The sequence below is a fragment of the Cyprinodon tularosa genome, unplaced genomic scaffold (assembly GCF_016077235.1).
Source record: "Cyprinodon tularosa strain WSP-4 unplaced genomic scaffold, ASM1607723v1 ctg128, whole genome shotgun sequence".
Classification (NCBI taxonomy): Eukaryota; Metazoa; Chordata; class Actinopteri; order Cyprinodontiformes; family Cyprinodontidae; genus Cyprinodon; species Cyprinodon tularosa.
Window position 1 is genome coordinate 1,395,669 of NW_024038092.1, and position 18,449 is coordinate 1,414,117.

Consider the following 18,449-nt stretch of genomic DNA (forward strand, 5'->3'; position numbering starts at 1 on the left):
AAAGATGAACAAGTCTAGAGAGCTGTACTTAACAAAATGTCTATTTGTACACACATTGTGTGTCTGCGTCAACTGCGACACACACACAGACGACCTGGTTTCTGAGCCTAAACCAGCCTTAAGTACGCACCAATGGCAACAATCTGCATGGCCTCAAGAAGTCGTTTCCCCAGCCAGTCACAGTCAGAGAAACAGGACTACACTGAAAAACAGGCTGATCTCCAACACCTATAACCAAAGGTGTTGATGGCAGCAGCACAGCTGATATTTCTCTCCAGGATGGAGTCACAGCCAAACAGGAACAGACCAGATGAAGCTACTATGAGAAAAAGCAGAGAGAGCAGAACGTTAGAGATTGAACTAACAGATTCTGCAGAGTGGGAGAATAGAGATAGAATGAAGCAGAATGATGAAATGGGGGTCCCTATGTCCTCCAGCAGTCTAAGCCTATAGCAGCATAACTATAGAGATAGCTCAGGATAACCTGAGCCACTCTAACTATAAGCTTTATCAAAAAGGAAAGTTTTAAGCCTAGCCTTAAAAGTAGACAGGGTGTCTGCCTCACGGACTAAAACTGGTAGTTGGTTCCACAGGAGAGGAGCCTGATAACTAAAAGATCTGCCTCCCATTCTACTTTTAGAAATTCTAGGAACCACTAGTAAACCTGCAGATTGAGAGCGAAGTGCTCTGTTAGGAACATAAGGAACAATCAGATCTCTGATATCAGATGGAGCTTGGCCATTTAAGGCTTTATATGTGAGAAGGAGGATTTTAAATTCTATTCTGGATTTAACAGGAAGCCAATGAAGAGAAGCCAGGATAGGAGAGATATGATCTCTCTTTTTCATTTTCATCAGAACTCTGGCTGCAGCATTTTGGATTATACAGTAGGGCTACCTCTCTGGACAAGACTCTGCGGTACATCTACACCTTATGGACAAAGGACCAGAATGTTCACATTTTGGATAAAGAAAATAGGTGGTTTGAGAGGGGCGTGAAGGAAGCCATCTGTGTTAAGAAAGAAAAAACAACCTTAAACAGAGGAGGTGGACTCAGATTTCAGCTTTCAAAAACTTACAATGCAGTAATTGCGTTTATTCCTTCCTGTTATCATCGCAGCAGCAAGTCCTGTACAGGATAGTCTATTCAGCTAGTCCAAGAATCCCCTTTAATGACCACCCTTTCAGAGACATAGACAGGTTTGGAGCACTGCAGTGTAACAAAAGAAGCCAAATGACCCCCATTCCAAAGGGGTGGACCCGTTTGCCTGTTCCAAATTTGCACGTTTTCAAAACAAAAGCAAGGCTTTGTTGGGCTACTGTATAAAACCTGGAACTCAACGCTATTTCTGACATTTTTAATTGAAAAAGCTTCCTGGATGGAAGAGAAACATCTTCAAACTTGGAAACAAAGTCCAGTGGATTTTTTTTGGGGGGGAATTATTGATTAATTGAATTTTATTTTTTACATCCATAAATTTTGTTTCTGCTGTCAAAAATGTAATTTAGAAAATCTATAAATCACAGTTGTGATTAGTAGGAATCTAATTTTGACCAATAAGAGCCCTACTTTAGTGAAGGAAAAACAGAGAGGAGAGCGCTTTAATAAATGACACAATGGCCTGCCATAGTTAAGCTGCTGGGGAAAATACCAAGGATGATGAAGAAGATGATGACGTTGTCAGAGCTGACAGCGGAGGAAGAGGAGGGGCAGCGGTGATAGGTGTGAGATAATAGCAAAGCGGTATGGAAGCAGCTGCGTGAATCAGAGCAGCTGATGTGGATGTTCAGGTGACTGCGGGCTGCTCCTCACTGCCTGTCCGGCTGGACCCCAGCTGCTCCACTTGCCCCAGAGAGCAGGTCAGGCTGTCACAGGGATCCATAAACTCAGGTAGGCTGCGATAGTTTTTACACTGCTGTCTCCAAATAATCGTGTAACATTATCAATCAAGACGCGAATCCTTTAACAAGCTACTGCTAAAAAGCGTAGACATTTTATATTCTCAAGTTGAGCTAGCCTGATAAGCTAGCAGGGGGATTTTGGTCAGCTTTTGAGCGAAAGTAAAACCAACCAATCAGAGTTCTTCCTCACAGCTGCTGTCAGATATTCGACCAATGAGGGCGATGGGAAGGCGGGGCTTCGGGTCACACTAACGTGCTTACTGAAAGTTCCATCGGTGCTGTTTACAACAGTGCAGCGGATTTGTTTATGCAACTCAGCTGATAGAAGGAAAGCAGGACAGCCAGCTGCCATGTTAGCCTCATTCAGGACGGCTTCTCACCGCTATTTAGACAATAATAACAATAACTGCACTCCAAAAGTCTTTATTGTTGACACATTAACCGATTTAATGTTAGCTGGGACCAGCCTCCAGACGAAGGATTAGCGAACGAAACAAAAAACCGAACTAAATTCTCCTTATAAAGCAGATAAAGCAAGTGGTCCTGTAGTAAAAACATGGCGGAATGTTCTGGGCTGGTTTTTCTGCTCTTTCCTCCAGTGACCCAAATACTGTTGACCCAAAGACGCCCACACTGACCATGTTTTATGGCTTCAGCATTTTTTTATCGTTACGTCATGTTTTACAGTTCAGCCCCAGTGCTTTCCACCTTTCAATCAACGACTTCGATCTACACAGAATCAGTGGAGAGAGCAGGTGATAAGGCTGATGGGAAGGAGCCCCTTTAGATGAACAGGGAAACATGCTTGTTTACATCTGTTTGTCTGAAAAATGCAAAGTATCTGACAGCTGCAAGCCTAACAAAGGCTTTTTTCGTTAGTATTGAGAAGAAGCTAAATATAACTTGTATAATTTATGATTTGTTGGAATTTTTCTGCTTGAGGTTTCTTCCTGTTCAAAGCGAGTTTTTCCTCTCCACTGTCGCTACAAGCATGCTTAGTGTGAGGGATTGCTGAAGAGTCAATGAGTCGATGCAATCAACTGGTTTTCCTTAGATAGAAATCTGACTGGATGATCTGGTGAACCTTGAGATGACGTGTTGTGATGAATTGGCACTATATAAATAAACTGAACTGAATTGAATTATAAATGAATAATTTGTTTTAACTGGTTTATCAGCAGTAATAAAGAACAGATAGTTCAGAAGGTGCAAAGACATCAGATGTGCTTCATGCACAGTTGATTCACTTTCAAAATGCATTTAGTGTCCATTTTTTTTTTTTTATTAAATGTATTTATTTTCTTTAATCCCCTTTTCTACAAAGTAAATTTGTTATGTGACTGATAAGATTTCAGCAGCTCAATAAATGTTTGGCTTACATCAATAGAGCTGCAACTAATGATTAATTAGCAAATCGATTAATCTGTTGATATTTTTTTTGGATAATTCGATTAATAATCAGCAAAAGGTTCCTTAAAGAGGATTTTTTACTAAATTAAACCAGGTGAAACTAAAACTTTTCCCATTGAGGAGTTCTGGATAGAGCAGATTGACAGATGAAAAATGTTTATGTATTTTTAGTACAATCCTGGTATAATTCCTGCTCTAAGTGGGTCCCTCTGTCAGCTAAAGGCCTGTTTTACTGTCTCTCTACTCCAGTTATTGATTAATTAATTATTAAATTAGTTAATTATTTCAATAAATGATTAATCTGATTAATTGTTTCAGCCCTAATAAGAAGTTATCATATTTTTATTAGACAGTGCCTTCTGCTTTGCATCAGAACATAAACTGATCAAAGACTCTTATTTGGGTTAAGTTCCTATCATGGGTCTAAGTCTTAACAATCGCTGCCTGTGAGTGGCTTTGATTTTACTCTTGCCTCGTGGCATCATCTCCATCTTACGGAAAAATACACAGATCATCACCAGGTATTGAATACACTACAGAAATAAGTTGGTTTGACTCAAAGACAGACAGGACTCTGAGTCACCTTCAGATAAAGGATTTTCCAGATGTTTCTTTAGAGAAATGAGCCCAATAGAACTGCTCTGGCATAGAACTTTCATCTTTTGCAGGATGTTTTTTTTTTGGGCAGGCTGGTTTCTTTGCTGCTTATTTTGTCACATTGGCTGCTCTCCAAACTCTCCTTCTTCATGCAGGCCTGCTCACTCTTGCCTGCTGCCTTCACCGATCAAGCTCTGCACTGGTGGCTCTCACTTCTGTAGTGGATCCTTCAGGCCAAGACATTCCTAAAGCCAGCTTGATATTCTTGAAAACTCCTAAATGCTGAAGTTCTTGAGCTTTCAGGGTTGCATCAGCTTTCTTCCCAGTAGATGGAAATAAAACGACGGCTGCTTATTTTCTCTGTGTTAAACGATGCTGCATCATTTCAGCTCTTCTGTCTCCAAGTTCAACTCTTTAATTAGACCTAGACTGACATAGACTTGGGCTATGTTCACACAGCAGCCTGAAGTGACCCAAATCCAATTTTTTTTTTTTTTTTTTTTGCACACATGCGACCTCGATCTAATCTTTTCATGACAGTCTGAACAACACAGATCCGATACGAATCTGATCTTTTCAAATCCGACCTGTGTCTGTATGGCCAGATCGCATTCATCCGAACTGAACACCATTAATACCCGACAAAGGGCACTATTCTGTGTCTTGCTACGCAGAAGCTGCAAGCAAAACAACAACCATTGCAGATGATGATGCAGAGAGCAGTATTTATGTTTAATCCTCTTGAAAAGATTGAGTTTTTACGGTTGGGAAAGATCGCTAGATGTTCTCCAGCACTACCATCCATGTTTACTTCCCTAAACACAGAGCATGCTCGCTATATGTGACGTCATTGCGTCCTCTACTGCGCATGCGGGACACTTGGATTGTTTGACTTCACACAGAAGATCACATACAAGTCGCATATATTTGGAAATGTGAACGGCAACGCAAAGAAAAAAAATCAGATTTCACAACAAAATCAGAATTGAGCATCAAGGCCTGCTGTGTGGACGTAGCCTTTGTCTAAGTCTAAGTAAGTCTAGACTTAATTAGGTTGATAAAGTGGTTTTAGCTGGACCCCAATTACCCAGAGTGCTGAATGAATGGAACAAAATTATTTGTTTTTATTGAAGCTTTCAGAACAATTTTGCATATAAAGAAAAAAACAAAACAAAACCATCATGATGATCATGTCAAGAACTGAGGGAAGATTAATAAAGTCATCTAAATACTCTTCTAAACTCCCTGATTATGTCCAGTGATTGTGGTGCTCAGTTAACTGTGGCTGAGTGACAAAGAAAAGTTAATTTCCTGTCCTTATTAACTACGTCCCCCAGGTTGTTTGTGTGCTGATCCCTTTAATAGTATGTGTCCTGCCTGCAGATGGGTCAGGCACTGTGGAGGCTTCCTCCCAAACAACAGCAGCAGCTTCAGGAAGAGCTGGCCGACCGCCTGACGGAGAGCGGAGGAGGAAAACAAGACCAAGGTATTTCTAGCGCCTTCCTTCTACAACCTACAGTTATCCTGAATCCTTTGAGGGGGAAAAAGAAGCTAAATCTGAGATTTTAAACATGAAAGAAGAGATGGAAGATATAGATACCTCTATATGATTTATTACCTGATGTTTTCACTGCTGACCGGAGAAATGTCTGACCTGTTTTACTGATAATAGACTTAAAAAATCATCACTGCAGGCAGAAAGTTGCAGATATTTATAATGGAAACATTGACTGCATCCTTACAGATGGAAATGGAAACCTTTCACCTGAGATAGAAAATGGATAAAGAATATATCGGTCTATAAAATAAAGAAACTAGACATATGATTCTTTTTTTTTACATTTAACTTGATGAATTGTTGTTTTAACACATAAATAAGGAAGAAAAGTAAAAAGTAGGAAGGAAACATACATGATGGAGAATGTTCTATTTCCGGGTGGATCATCTCAATAAACGATCCTCCTGATTATCAATCGTTCTGGAGAAATGTTTACATAAGACTGTCCAACGTGCTTGTCCCCATTTTCAACTAATCCTATGCTTAGAATTACCTCCCTTCTCCACACATATGAGAAAACTGATTGAAATATGAACGAAAAGGGAACTTTAAAACATATTCTTGATGTTTTCATATTTCTTAAAGTCGTAGGGAAGCAGCTGTTTGAAACCATTGCATTTCTGAATTCTGTTGCCTGACTTTACACGAGTGAATAAAGTGAATGTGATTGGTTGATTATCAAGGGGATTGTTGTGGTGGAAGATTCGTAAGCAAGTTTAATTGTGGCCGGTTTGTCTGAAGCATCTTGCTAACCAGTTAGCAACTTAGTGCTAGCAGGTTCCCAATGGGAAATTCCATTTGGACCAAGTAGCACTAAATTGGTGACTTAGAAACGACGCTGTCAAGGAACGCTATGGACAGAGGAAACATGCAAGAGGAGGAGAGTTTAGTGTCAGAGGTCGTGGATGAGTCTCCTCCGTTATCCATTTTTTATTTAGAGGAGGAAAGCGGTGACGAAGATGTTGTGGAAGAGGACGCCAGGGCGGCAGAAGCTTGGTTTGGTGTAGAAGGCTTCCAGCCGTACATGTTTGAGCCCTTGCCTCGCAACGCTGCCAGTTCTGTTAGCTCTACGCCTGCTGAAGACACAGACGTCCATCCCCGTGAACACTGGAACGCAACTCAATGGGAAAGGAAAGGATTCTGATTTCAACCGTTACATATATTAGCTGCGACATGTATATAAAGATGCTATGACTGAAAAAATTTGATTGACAGATGACCATTGATATATGGTTGGCCGAATTAAGGTGTTCAGGCTGACGTAGAACTAACTGGCCTGCATAAGATAACAAAAAAAAACAGATTTTAAGACAGGATTTTTTTTTTCTTTTTTATAGAAATATTATACATTTTGGGACAATATGGTCTGATAAAGAGTAGATTTATATACATGTTTAAGCCAGAATGAGTTGACATTTAAATATGACTTCCCTACGACTTAAAGCATGGATGCCCTAAATTGAGAGCTTTGGTGGACAGATTTTTATTTTTTATATAGAAACGTTTTAGTCGATGCTCTGCAGTCAGTGTCCGATTAATATATTCTCTGCTCAGTGGATGGCATTTCCCGCTTTTTCTATCAACATCATTCTATATCATTTCTGACAAAACATTAAGAATATATTTAAAGTTTCCTTTTCATTCATATTTCAATCTGTTTTCTCATCAGTTTGCGAGAGGAGAGGTAATTCTCAGCATCACACGTGTTCAGTCTGACATAGTGGAAAAATTGCAAATCTTCTTTTGCAGTTTAAGTAAACTGCGTGCAAAAGGAGAAATGGGCGTTTAACAGGTGTTCTCTCTCAGGAGTGGGTGCAAATGCACCCACTCCTGCACTATACCTTTAAAGGGATGTTTATATAAACCTTCATCTTGTTTTGACCAGTTGTACCTCAGCTGGAGGCGCGCCTCCTAGTGGTTGTGCAGTATAATTGCATGTGCATGTTAGAAATTATTAATCAATGACCCATTTTGAGATGTTTTATTTAATGATAGCAGTGTTGGATTCTGTTAAGTAAAATAAAAGGCTAAATGTGAAATAATAGATTGAAGTGGCCTGAAAACTATGAAGAGGAGCTTAACGAAGAAAGTTTGGAAACCACTGCTCTAAACTATTTCATCATTTTATCATGATTTGTATCAAGACACTTTGTTTTGTTGAAAAGGTTAAAGTTGATGAAAAAGGATCAAATCTTTGCCTTCATTTTCTAAAGCTATTGAAGCCGTCCGTCTGCAGCCATTTAAACTATTTCTTCAATGTTTTCCTTTTTTTTTCCATTAGGGAGAAATGGGGGCGGCGGCCAGAGAAGAAATCCACAGCACTGTTACAGCCCAGACATCTATCATCTGCTAAAGACGCGCAGAGGTAAAAAAAAAAAAATCAAGCACACAACTGCCTCTAAACTCTTGATTCACACGGCGAGATGGAGAACTTTTTAAAACCTAAGGGAGAGACCATGAACCTGATGATGAGAGAGAAATCTGAGATCAGACGGATTTAGGCCTGCAGCGTGTGACCATAACACATCACCTATGAACAGAGTATATGCAGGGGTCAGACCAGAAATCTCACCACATATCTGGAGATCAAACATCTGAGTAAATAAACATGGCCCACGATGAAGAAGCAAAGGCGATTTCTTTTTTTTTTAGGTTTTATTTTGATGGAGAAAAAGATTATATTAAAGGGAAAGTCTGGTCAGCAAGGAATAATAAATGGATCATTATTTGTACCTAAAACTAATACGTCCACGGAGATCTAATGAATTTAGAGTTGATGAGTAAAAAAATAAAAACTATTTTCATCGCGATCACTGAGTCCGGGAGCGGCCATTTTTGCCTAAATATAGTAACCCCTCCCTCCTGCCATCTTCCAGCAGTGACGTCACGGTGCGGTAAGCCTAGCGCCATTCTCCCCGCTTTACAAGCTAAATCAATGGGAACTACTAGACACATCTGCAATCAACAACAATTATTGAAGATTTCCAGAGGACTTCACCATTGAAATTCACCAGAGCTATAGTGAAACTGACAATGCCCACGTGCATGGCAGCTGGATGCTGGAATACATCGGGTAAAAGTGAAAAAAAGAGTTATTCCACCTTTCTGATTCCTGATCCTCCACGGACGGGTTGGTCGTTGAATCGCCAACTTGAAGAGGGAGGATTTGCCATCGAACTTCTGGCCAGAGAAAAAACCCGTAATATGTAGCCAACATTTGGAAGAAGAATGTTTTCAAGATGACTTGGATAACAGCGCGTTGAGACAAACACCAGATACAGCACTGGGACTTGATCAACAGCCGATACCGCACCGTGACGTCACAAACCAGTAGGTGGCAGTAGTGTTCTTTGACAAACATGGATGCCTCCAGTAAAGCACATTCACATGAAAATTAGTCTGAATTAAAAACACAGATCATTTATTGAACAGGATGTTATAATTTTTTATTTAAAGTGCTCTCAGAAGTTTGAATTCTGAATATGAGCGACTTTTCCTTTGAGAAAAGAGGAGGGGAGTCGGAGCGAACAGGCGAGTTGTTTATTTCTGATTGGCTAAACGTCACATTCAACAGGCTGCACCCTTATCTACGCCAGAGCAGACCTGATCGCTCTGTCACAGCAGGATGTTTCATTAAATGTATCTTCAGAGCCGTCCAGTTGTCCTGCTGTGTCAGACAGAGATTTCACACAGTGAGAAACGAGGCGATTATTGATGGTCATGAAAAAGCCAGAATAAGAACAAAGGTCATCTTCAACTATTTAAACCCAACACGGACCTCAGGTCTCCTTGTCCGTAGCAGACGTCACACCTGCAGAAGGAATCCCAGCATTAGCAGCAGGGCAGAGGGGCAGAGAGCACGCTGAATCCAGCAACAGGCAGGGAGGGGCAGTATTTCTAATACAAGTATTTGAAATGCGTATTTCAAATTCGTCAGGGTTTCCACAGGTCATTAAAAATCATTAAAAGTCATTAGATTATTATTTTTTTTAATTAAGGCCTCAATTGGCATTAAATTTCATTAAATATGATTATTGTGGCATAAAAAAAAAAACGTTTGTACAAACAATTTCCTCAGATATGTCAGATATAACTTTTTCCGCGTGTTTGTGCAGAACTGCTTCCTGTTGATCGTAAAGCCATATGTTCGGAAAATAAGCTCGGGGCAGAGAAGAAGCTAGAGAATAAGAAAATGCAAATTTAAACAAAAGGGGCACGAAAACCTGGTTGGCTGCTCCCCTTCACTGCAAAAAATTATCTAGAAATAAGTAAAAACAAATCTTATATTAAGTGTATTTACCTTTAATTTGAGCAGGTAAATAAGATGATTTTCCAATGGAATGAGTATTTTTTATTCTTAAAGTAAGATAATTAGAGAATAGACATTTGAAATATGTACCCTTTTTTTATTTCTTATTTTAAATGTAAATTGTCTTGTTTCATTGGCAAAGCGTCTCACTCTCCTACTTAATTCAAGAAAAAAAAAATCACTTTTTTTTAAGTAAAATTTACTTATTTAGATTACCTTTTTTGCAGTGTGTTTTAATTTTTTTCAGTGTTCCCAGTTTTGACCAGCACCCTGGACACTGACTGGGTCAAATATCTAAATTGCTATAAAGAAAAACCCTAAAATAATCCTGAATTCCTTTACAGCAGTAGTCGCTTGACTGCCTGCACACCTGCCTGGCTGCCACTAGGGGGAGTGCCAACATTGTTCCCTGCTGACCCAGAGGAATCATTTCATTGGATGTTTTTAATAAAGTTCTGTTATTTTTCCCTCTACTATGCATCTGTTTAACAGGATCAATACAAAAATGAAGCAGTCTCCCCCTAAAACTCACAGCAATCCCTCCTGGTTGATGATATGAAGGCATATTTTTTTAATGTCTCCATACGTGTTTTATTGTCTGTAGGTAAAGAGCAGCGCGGGTTCATAGACCTGGAAATGCTCCCTCCTGAGCTGGGCATCACCATCCTCTCCTACCTGAATGCTACTGATCTGTGTCTGGCTGGTTGTGTGTGGCAGGACCTGGGACATGATGAATATCTGTGGCAGGGGTACGCAGCCTGTTCCTAATCAGGTTACGCTTTTTATCCTGAACTTATGTCGTGTTTTTCATGTCTTTTTGTTTTATAATCCCGTCAGGCTGTGTAAGTCCACATGGGGACACTGCTCTATCTACAACAAGAGGCTACCTGCTGGCTTCTCATATCGAAGACTCTACCTGCAGCTGGACGAGGGCAGCCTGACATTCAACGCTAACCCACAGGAGGTCAGCCTGCCCTTACACTCACTGTCACCAACTCCACAGCAAGGAAAGTCGCTATTGGCTGTCCTATCAGGCGCTAGATGACGTCATCACCTAATTTGCATAACTCATGTAATCCGGCTAAAGATTCTGAATCCCTACAATAGTTGGGCAGCACAGAGAGATAGGATAGCTGGGAGGAAGAAACACAGAGTTTCATAGAGAGTTTTACAAAAACAAGGAAAGAAAAATGCATATAATTCAGCCATTTAGTTCACACTATATGACAATTGGTGATATAAACGAACCCTTAGTTGTTGCATCCATCAAAAAAAAAAAAAAAAACACAAAGAAGAAAAAAGTAGCAGCAGTGCAATGGAGACGGAGGAGCAGAAGAGGACAGAATAAAGGCTGATTTATGCTCAGAAACCAGGTGCGTGTGTCGCACTTAACGCAGATATGACCCCGCCCCTTCTGCAGACACTCTGCTGCACCTCTCCCAAATAGTAGGTGACCGCAGACAGGAGGCCTCTGATTGGTCAGTTCTACATCCACTCTACACTATGCGTATTTCCTGTTTGTCATGTCATTGGAGCCATTCTGTTTATCTGAACAAAACATCAGGATGGGTTTGATGCATTTACAATCTATTTCAATGATACACAAATTTTAAAAGGCCTTCTTTATCCTTTAACCTCTTTAGAGTATTGTGATATTAAAAGCCTGTGTTAAAGTGGCTGCAATGCACCTCTTATGCTACGTTCACGCCTAAAGCTGCAGAGGCAGCAGGAGCAGCTAGTTTACATGCAAAGTTGACGCGCATCACGGCGTCTAGAGCAGCTGAAGCAGCATGTCATGAGCTTCATCATCAGCAGCTGCTGGAGTTGGAAAAATTTAACTTAAGCTGCTGGATGTGCCGCATCAACCAATCAGAGAAGCTGATCTGGGAGCTGGCAGGGAGTCAGACACAGCACTGCTGATGCAGAGCGCTATGATCACTCCTCTGAAACAGTTTATTAATGCCTAAATTAACTTAAAATGTGGAAACCTGCTGGAAAAACATGTTCACTTTTATTATCCTGGTTTCTGCAGTTTGGGTTAAATATGGGAAAAAGGCATAAATAAAAAATATCTGCGTCATACATTCAACAAGCTAACTATGACACACTGCTACGGGAGGATAACCGGCCCTTTAGGTTGTGGGTCCAAACTGCAGTTATTCTATGTGAGAAAACACTGTCAGTTAAAAATATTTTCACCATTCAATGTTGCAATCTAGAACGGGATTAGGTGCAGCTTTGCACATTTCATTTGCAATCTGGATTCAAAGAGGAAAGATTTACTCTCTCTGCTGCAGCGCAGGCAGCCTGCTCTATATGATGACAGCAGAGAGGAAGGCAGGCTTATGATCGGCTCGCACAGGAGGACAGAGTTCAGTGCTTTTATGTTGCCAAAGTCCCCATTAACACAGAAAAAAGTCTCTAGATTTGGAGACTTTTTTTGGAAAATAAAATTTTAGGTAAGCCTTTCTTAAAATAAGTGCATGTTTTCTTGAATTGAGAAGGTAAAAGAGACATTTTGGCAATGGAACGAGCTAATTTACATTTAAAATAAGAAAACACAATTGCATTGTCTTATTTCAAGTTTATTTTATCTAAATAACTTTTTTAAGAGTAAAAATACTCATTACACTTGCAAATAATCTCATTTAGCTACTCAAATTAAGGGTAAATGCACTTAATTTAGATATTTTTACTTATTTCTATATAATTTTTCCAGCGTAGATGCTTTCTTGAAGTAAACGTGCTACATTAGCAGCAGAAGCGCTAGGTTGGCAACACTGCCTACACCCTGTGAGGCTCCAGCCTCATGCTCCCTCCTCCCTGTGTCTCCTTCTAGGGCATCAGCTACTTCATGTCTAAAGGAATCCTGGTGGATCACCCTACAGAGTTGGCCAAGTTCATCTTCTACACCAGAAGGCTCAACTGGAAGATGCTGCGGATTTACCTGGATGAGAGGTGAACACATAATAAGACTGGAAACATTCCCTTCCTCTGTGCTTCTGAAGAGAGGAAACCATGGAACCTGCAGGACATCCATGAGAAACCTGAACCTGTTTAGATCAATCTCATGAGAGCTGCTTTGTCTGCAGGCGGGACGTCTTGGACGAGTTGGTGACGCTCCATAACTTCAGCAACCAGTTCCTCCCGAATGCTCTGAGGGAGTTTTTCCGCCACATCCACGCCCCCGAGGAGAGGGGGGAGTATCTGGAAACGCTCATCACCAAGTTCAGCCACAGGTTTTGTGCCTGTAACCCTGGCCTGGTCCGTGACCTCGGCCTTAGCCCTGGTAGGAACCTAAGCCGCATACTGAACATATTTAGGGAATTCCTTTTTCGTGATCCATCAATAATTGATCAGATTTTGCTTCCAGGAATCTAAAAACTTCTGTAATTGTTAATAAACTACAAGCTTAGTTTAGGTTGTAGTTGATACAGACTGCAGGACCAGCCGTAGGAGGGTTTACCTGACATGTAAGACTGTCAGAGACTTTCTCTCTAACCATAGATGGCAGCTGTTAAAAACATCTCAGATGCAGAAACAGACCAGCCACACTTACTGCCTAAGCTGTCAGAGCTGGAAGTACAGAAACTAGACCATGGATTTTAGTCCTCAGCCCCATCCTCCACCTCTTTGCTCTGTTCTTTCCAACTAATAGCATCTCTGCATGCATTACACCTGGGACCGCTCTGCTGGATTCTTCAGCTTCAGGCTGCTGGTCTAGTTCTGGTGCAGAAATCAGAGCCACGCTGAGAAAATTCAGCCCTTTAGTTGAAGCAGCTCCTACTGGTTAACAGGATGTACTGCAGCCAGAGGGACCTTTGGTTTGCTTGTCTGGTCACTTTGAGATAATTCAAACAGAATAAACAGTCAGATTGATTCAAAGTTTTCTGTCTAAGGAAAACCATTTGATCGCATCGACTCATTGACTCATCAGCAATCTCTCACACCAAGCATGCTTGTAGCGACAGTGGAGAGGAAAAACTCCCTTTAAACAGGAAGAAACCTCCAGCAGAACCAGGCTCAGTGTGAGCGGCCATCTGCTGAGGCTGACTGGGGTTCAAGGAGACAGAAGCAGACATAGAAAAAGAAGCATAGATGGTAAAAGCAACTGTAAAAGGCGGCCCCGTCCACGAAACAAACAGCCAGACAGACGAGCTCCGAGCCAGCTCCCATGTCAGAGGATGAAGAGAGCACATCCAGTTAGTCACAGTCAGAGAAACAGGACTACACTAAAAAACAAGCCAAGCTCCAACATCTAGAAACAAAGGTGTTGATGGCAGCAGCACAGCTGATGTTTCTCTCCAGGATGACGTCACAGCCAAACAGGAACAGACCAGATGAAGCTACTATGAGAAAAAGCAGAGAGAGCAGAACGTTAGAGATTGAACTAACAGATTCTGCAGAGTAGGAGAATAGAGATAGAATGAAGCAGAATGATGAAATGGGGGTCCCTATGTCCTCCAGCAGTCTAAGCCTATAGCAGCATAACTATAGAGATAGTTCAGGATAACCTGAGCCACTCTAACTATAAGCTTTATCAAAAAGGAAAGTTTTAAGCCAAGCCTTAAAAGTAGACAGGGTGTCTGCCTCATGGACTAAAACTGGTAGTTGGTTCCACAGGAGAGGAGCCTGATAACTAAAAGATCTGCCTCCCATTCTATTTTTAGAAATTCTAGGAACCACTAGTAAACTAGATTGTTGCTCTGAATTTTATATAGAGGTATCAGATCAGGAGAGAAGAATAGAAACTTCTAACATCATTTATTTAAAGAAAAGGTCCTCTGAAGTACTTTTCTTCAACTCCAGCTTCTTGCTCTGCTTTCTATTCTCTGACATTAAACCTGATTAAACATAATTTCCCTGATTATTTTATGCAGCAATTACTTTCTCTCTTCCTTTGCAAAGCCTCAGACTTCATGCCCAAAACTCTCAGGGGGATTTAGACACTAAAACATAAGACAGGATAAAGATTAAAGAATCAGCAGGACAGAAGGATTAAACTTTGGGACAAACTAACGATAGTCTACTGCTTTTTATGTTCAGCTCAGATTGGCCAGTCTGGAAAGGAGGGTTTGCCTCCATAATCCCAGGCTTCAGTCCTGTCAGCCAGGCGTGACGTTTCCCACTTGAGAGAAGCTGATCCCTCATTTGGTTCTCCTTAAGTCTTTGGGCCTGCTTCTAGTAGCAGGATTAGTATAAAGGCCTTACTCATAGGATTGGAACAGATGAGATTATTTACATTTTCCTGCAGACAAAAAGAGACACTGAACCATTAAAGATGTCTGAAGTAAAGTCATTCCTGCTGGGTTATGACCGTAGCTGTGTGCTTCCTCCCTGCAGACGCCGTCTACGTGCTGTGCTACAGTCTGATCCTACTGTCCATCGACCTCACCAGCCCACACGTGAAAAACAAAATGTCAAAGAGGGAGTTCATCAGGAACACTCGGCGAGCCGCTCACAACGTCTCTGAGGACTTCGTAGGCCACCTGTACGATAACATCTACCTGATCGGCCATGTGGCCGCGTAGCAACGGGTCGTCTTCCTGATCCAGGAGGGACTCCCACACCGTATCGCTGCTACAGCTTTAACAGAAAGGTTGTCATACCGGTAACATTTGGAAGAGAAGAGACTTTTTGCTACCAAATATCAGTAGTTTGTAGTTTTTAATCAAAGGTGAAGGTGAAGGTTGTGGAGTTTGCCTCAAACCACAAACTCTAAAAACTGGGTTTTTACAGAAGTTCTGATTTTTGCACTGAAACACGAGGCGGAGGAAGAATGAAGATGAGAGAGAAGGCACTGCCCCCAGTCTGCTCCAGCTGCCAGGACACAGCTGCTGGCGTCCCACTATGACCCGATCTAAAGACCGATCTATACCGGCTCTACGGCCCGATCTGTGACCGGATCTAAAGCCTGATCTACCGTTCGCTCTATGAACAGCTCCCAGCCTCATCATAACCCTGATCACCCAGAAAGCTGAAACCTTTCTCTACCACTGCTCACATGGTGACCTAGAAACACCGTATAAGGTCTGTTTGGGCTCGACAGATTGTGAAGATGTTAATGAAACCTGTTTGGTTCCAAAATGAAGACGACCTGCTGGGTTTCATGTATCACCGTCTTCCTAAATATCTGACTGTTTGGACGGGAGGTGCTAAGCTAAGCTAACATAAAGCTCTGTGAACATGGAGGCTAACGCATCATTAGCTGTTGATGCAGAAGGAGCAGCTTCCTCCAGAAGGGAAAGCACAGAGATGAAACCTGGTGGTTGTTGGATGGAATTGGATCAAAATGTAAATGATCTGTTCTGATATTTATTGAATGGACTGATGCAGCAGGATTACTCACAGTTTTCATCAACAGGTGCTATCAAAATAAGCTGATCTGGGGGTTAAAAACACTACGGTTAGCGAACGTCAGCATTCATGATAACAGCAGGCAGACCGAAGGTTTTCTTTTCCTGTTTAACTTCCTCCAACAGCCCTGAAAGAGTCCAGATCCGCTCTGAGCACCATAAGCAGGAGGAAGACCGCTGTGCTTCTAGAAGGAACCTTTGTTCTGCTGGTTGTTTCCATAAGCTCTGCTGTCTGTAGTGATAAATTATAAATCCCATCATTTTAATCCCAAAATCTACAAACCATCTTTTTGCTCCGTTCTCTGTCCTCCTGGATCTTACAGTTGGAGAGACACACATCGACTCTTTTTCTCTATTATGTTGATTTACAGCTAATTCCTGCCGTAATCCCATAATAACCCACACTACTGCTTCAGCTGAATCCAGAGAGAGGATGACAGAGGACGCCTTTATGCTGATTTTATTTATTTATATAGACGTGTTTATCCTGATATGTGGATGATCTGAAGTGATGGATTACATGGTCCGTGTTTTTGGCTTCTTTTTAATGGAGGATGGAAAGTATGGAAGCCTGTTAGCCTGAAGCCGAGCAGCTGGCGGAGGCTGGAGAAATGTATCTAAACCAATAAAATGACAAGTGGCTTGGTAGAGTTGGTCTTCATTCCTTTAAGTCTGTGAAATCCCAGCAGCTGATTGGAGCAGATGGGTCACTAATATGGTGGCCCTCAGGAACCACCTGTCCTGCTTCTGAAACTTTATTTAATCCCAGTTGTTCTTTATTCCTCACATTTGACTTTAGATTGATGGAAAATAAAATAAAAAGACATAAAACAGTAAAAAATAAGTTAATTAATTAAAGTGACCTCAGGCCCAAAGGTCAGTACAGGTTCCACAAGGTTGGTAAAACCCTGGATCTGAGAGACTTGAAGCCCAGTGAGTGTAACCATAGCAACAAATACGATGGCACTATAGGATGTATTCAGATTCAGAAAACTTTATTGGTCCCAAAAGGCTATTAATTGGTAGCAAACCACGTAACAGAAGATTACAGTCAGTGGCTGTGTTTCAGTCCCAAAACTTTAGACAGGAGTAGATGATCAAAGAGCAATGGTCCATAACCATGAAAATAGGTCACATTTCAAAAAGGTCTAACTTACTATTTAACACACTCCCATCAGAATTCAAGTGTTCAGTGACAGAGAATATGAAAGAGTTGAATAAACCATTAGTTTTCCTAAAAGATACGTAAAAGTGACGTGCTAATGGCATGAGCGAAACCTTTAGCCTTCTTTAGCTCCGCCCACAGAGACAGCAACTCTGTTTGTTTAAAGGAAAAGTTTGCTCATATTCAGAGTTTAAACTTCTGAAAGTACTTTAGATATGAAATTTATTCCATACTGTTCAAAAAATGATCAGTGTTACTGGTTTGTGACGTCACGGTGCGGTATCGGCTGTTGATCAAGTCCCAGTGCTGTATCTGGTGTTTGTCACAACGCGCTATTATCCAAGTCATCTTGAAAACATTCTTCTTCCAAATGTTGGCTACATATTACGTGTTTTTTCTCTGGCCAGAAGTTCGATGGCAAATCCTCCCTCTTCAAGTTGGCGATCCAACGACCAACCCGTCCGTGGAGGATCAGGAATCAGAAAGGCTGAATAACTCTTTTATTTTCACTTTTACCCGATGTATTCCAGCATCCAGCTGCCATGCACTTGGGCATTGTTAGTTTCACTATAGCTCTGGTGAATTTCAATGGTGAAGTCCTCTGGAAATCTTCAATAATTGTTGTTGATTGCAGATGTGTCTAGTAGTTCCCATTGATTTAGCTTGTAAAGCGGGGAGAATGGCGCTAGGCTTACCGCACCGTGACGTCACTGCTGGAAGATGGCAGGAGGGAGGGGTTACTATATTTGGCCTTAGAAAATGGCCGCTTCCAGACTTGGTGACTGCGATGAAAGTTATTGTTTTTATTTTCTTTTTGATTAACACTAAATTAATTAAAGCACCACAAACGTATTTGTTTTAGGTATAAATAATTATCCATTGATTGTTCCTCGCTGACTGGACTTTTCCTTTAACGCGAATGATTTTAGTGCAGATTTTGACAATTTTTTTTCAGTTAATTTTTATCTTTCACAGACAAACCCTCAAACCAGCAAACAAAATGAAAGAGGCTCTCTATAAGACGACAATAAAAGTTGCAGAGAATCCTTTTATTTAGATTAGTGAGTCCAGTTTTCTTAAAGGCACATCGCAGACTTTGTGACCTAAAGAGTTATACTGTATTTGTGTAGAACTGGAATTTGTCGTCAAACCA

At 41.1% G+C, this 18,449-nt stretch overlaps 2 protein-coding genes across 2 annotated transcripts in view; one reads left to right on the forward strand and one right to left on the reverse strand.

Annotated features, from left to right (window-relative positions):
- cep44 (centrosomal protein 44) overlaps positions 1-18,449 on the reverse strand; it is a 55,739-nt gene that overhangs the window by 13,369 nt on the left and 23,921 nt on the right. The window lies entirely within an intron of this gene.
- On the forward strand, positions 1,669-16,781 carry fbxo8 (F-box protein 8). Its single transcript, XM_038276839.1, has 8 exons — positions 1,669-1,890; positions 5,292-5,394; positions 7,748-7,831; positions 10,380-10,524; positions 10,613-10,739; positions 12,615-12,733; positions 12,868-13,064; positions 15,119-16,781. Exons 2-8 carry the CDS (start codon positions 5,292-5,294, stop codon positions 15,304-15,306), a joined length of 963 nt encoding a protein of 320 aa, XP_038132767.1. The 5' UTR covers positions 1,669-1,890; the 3' UTR covers positions 15,307-16,781.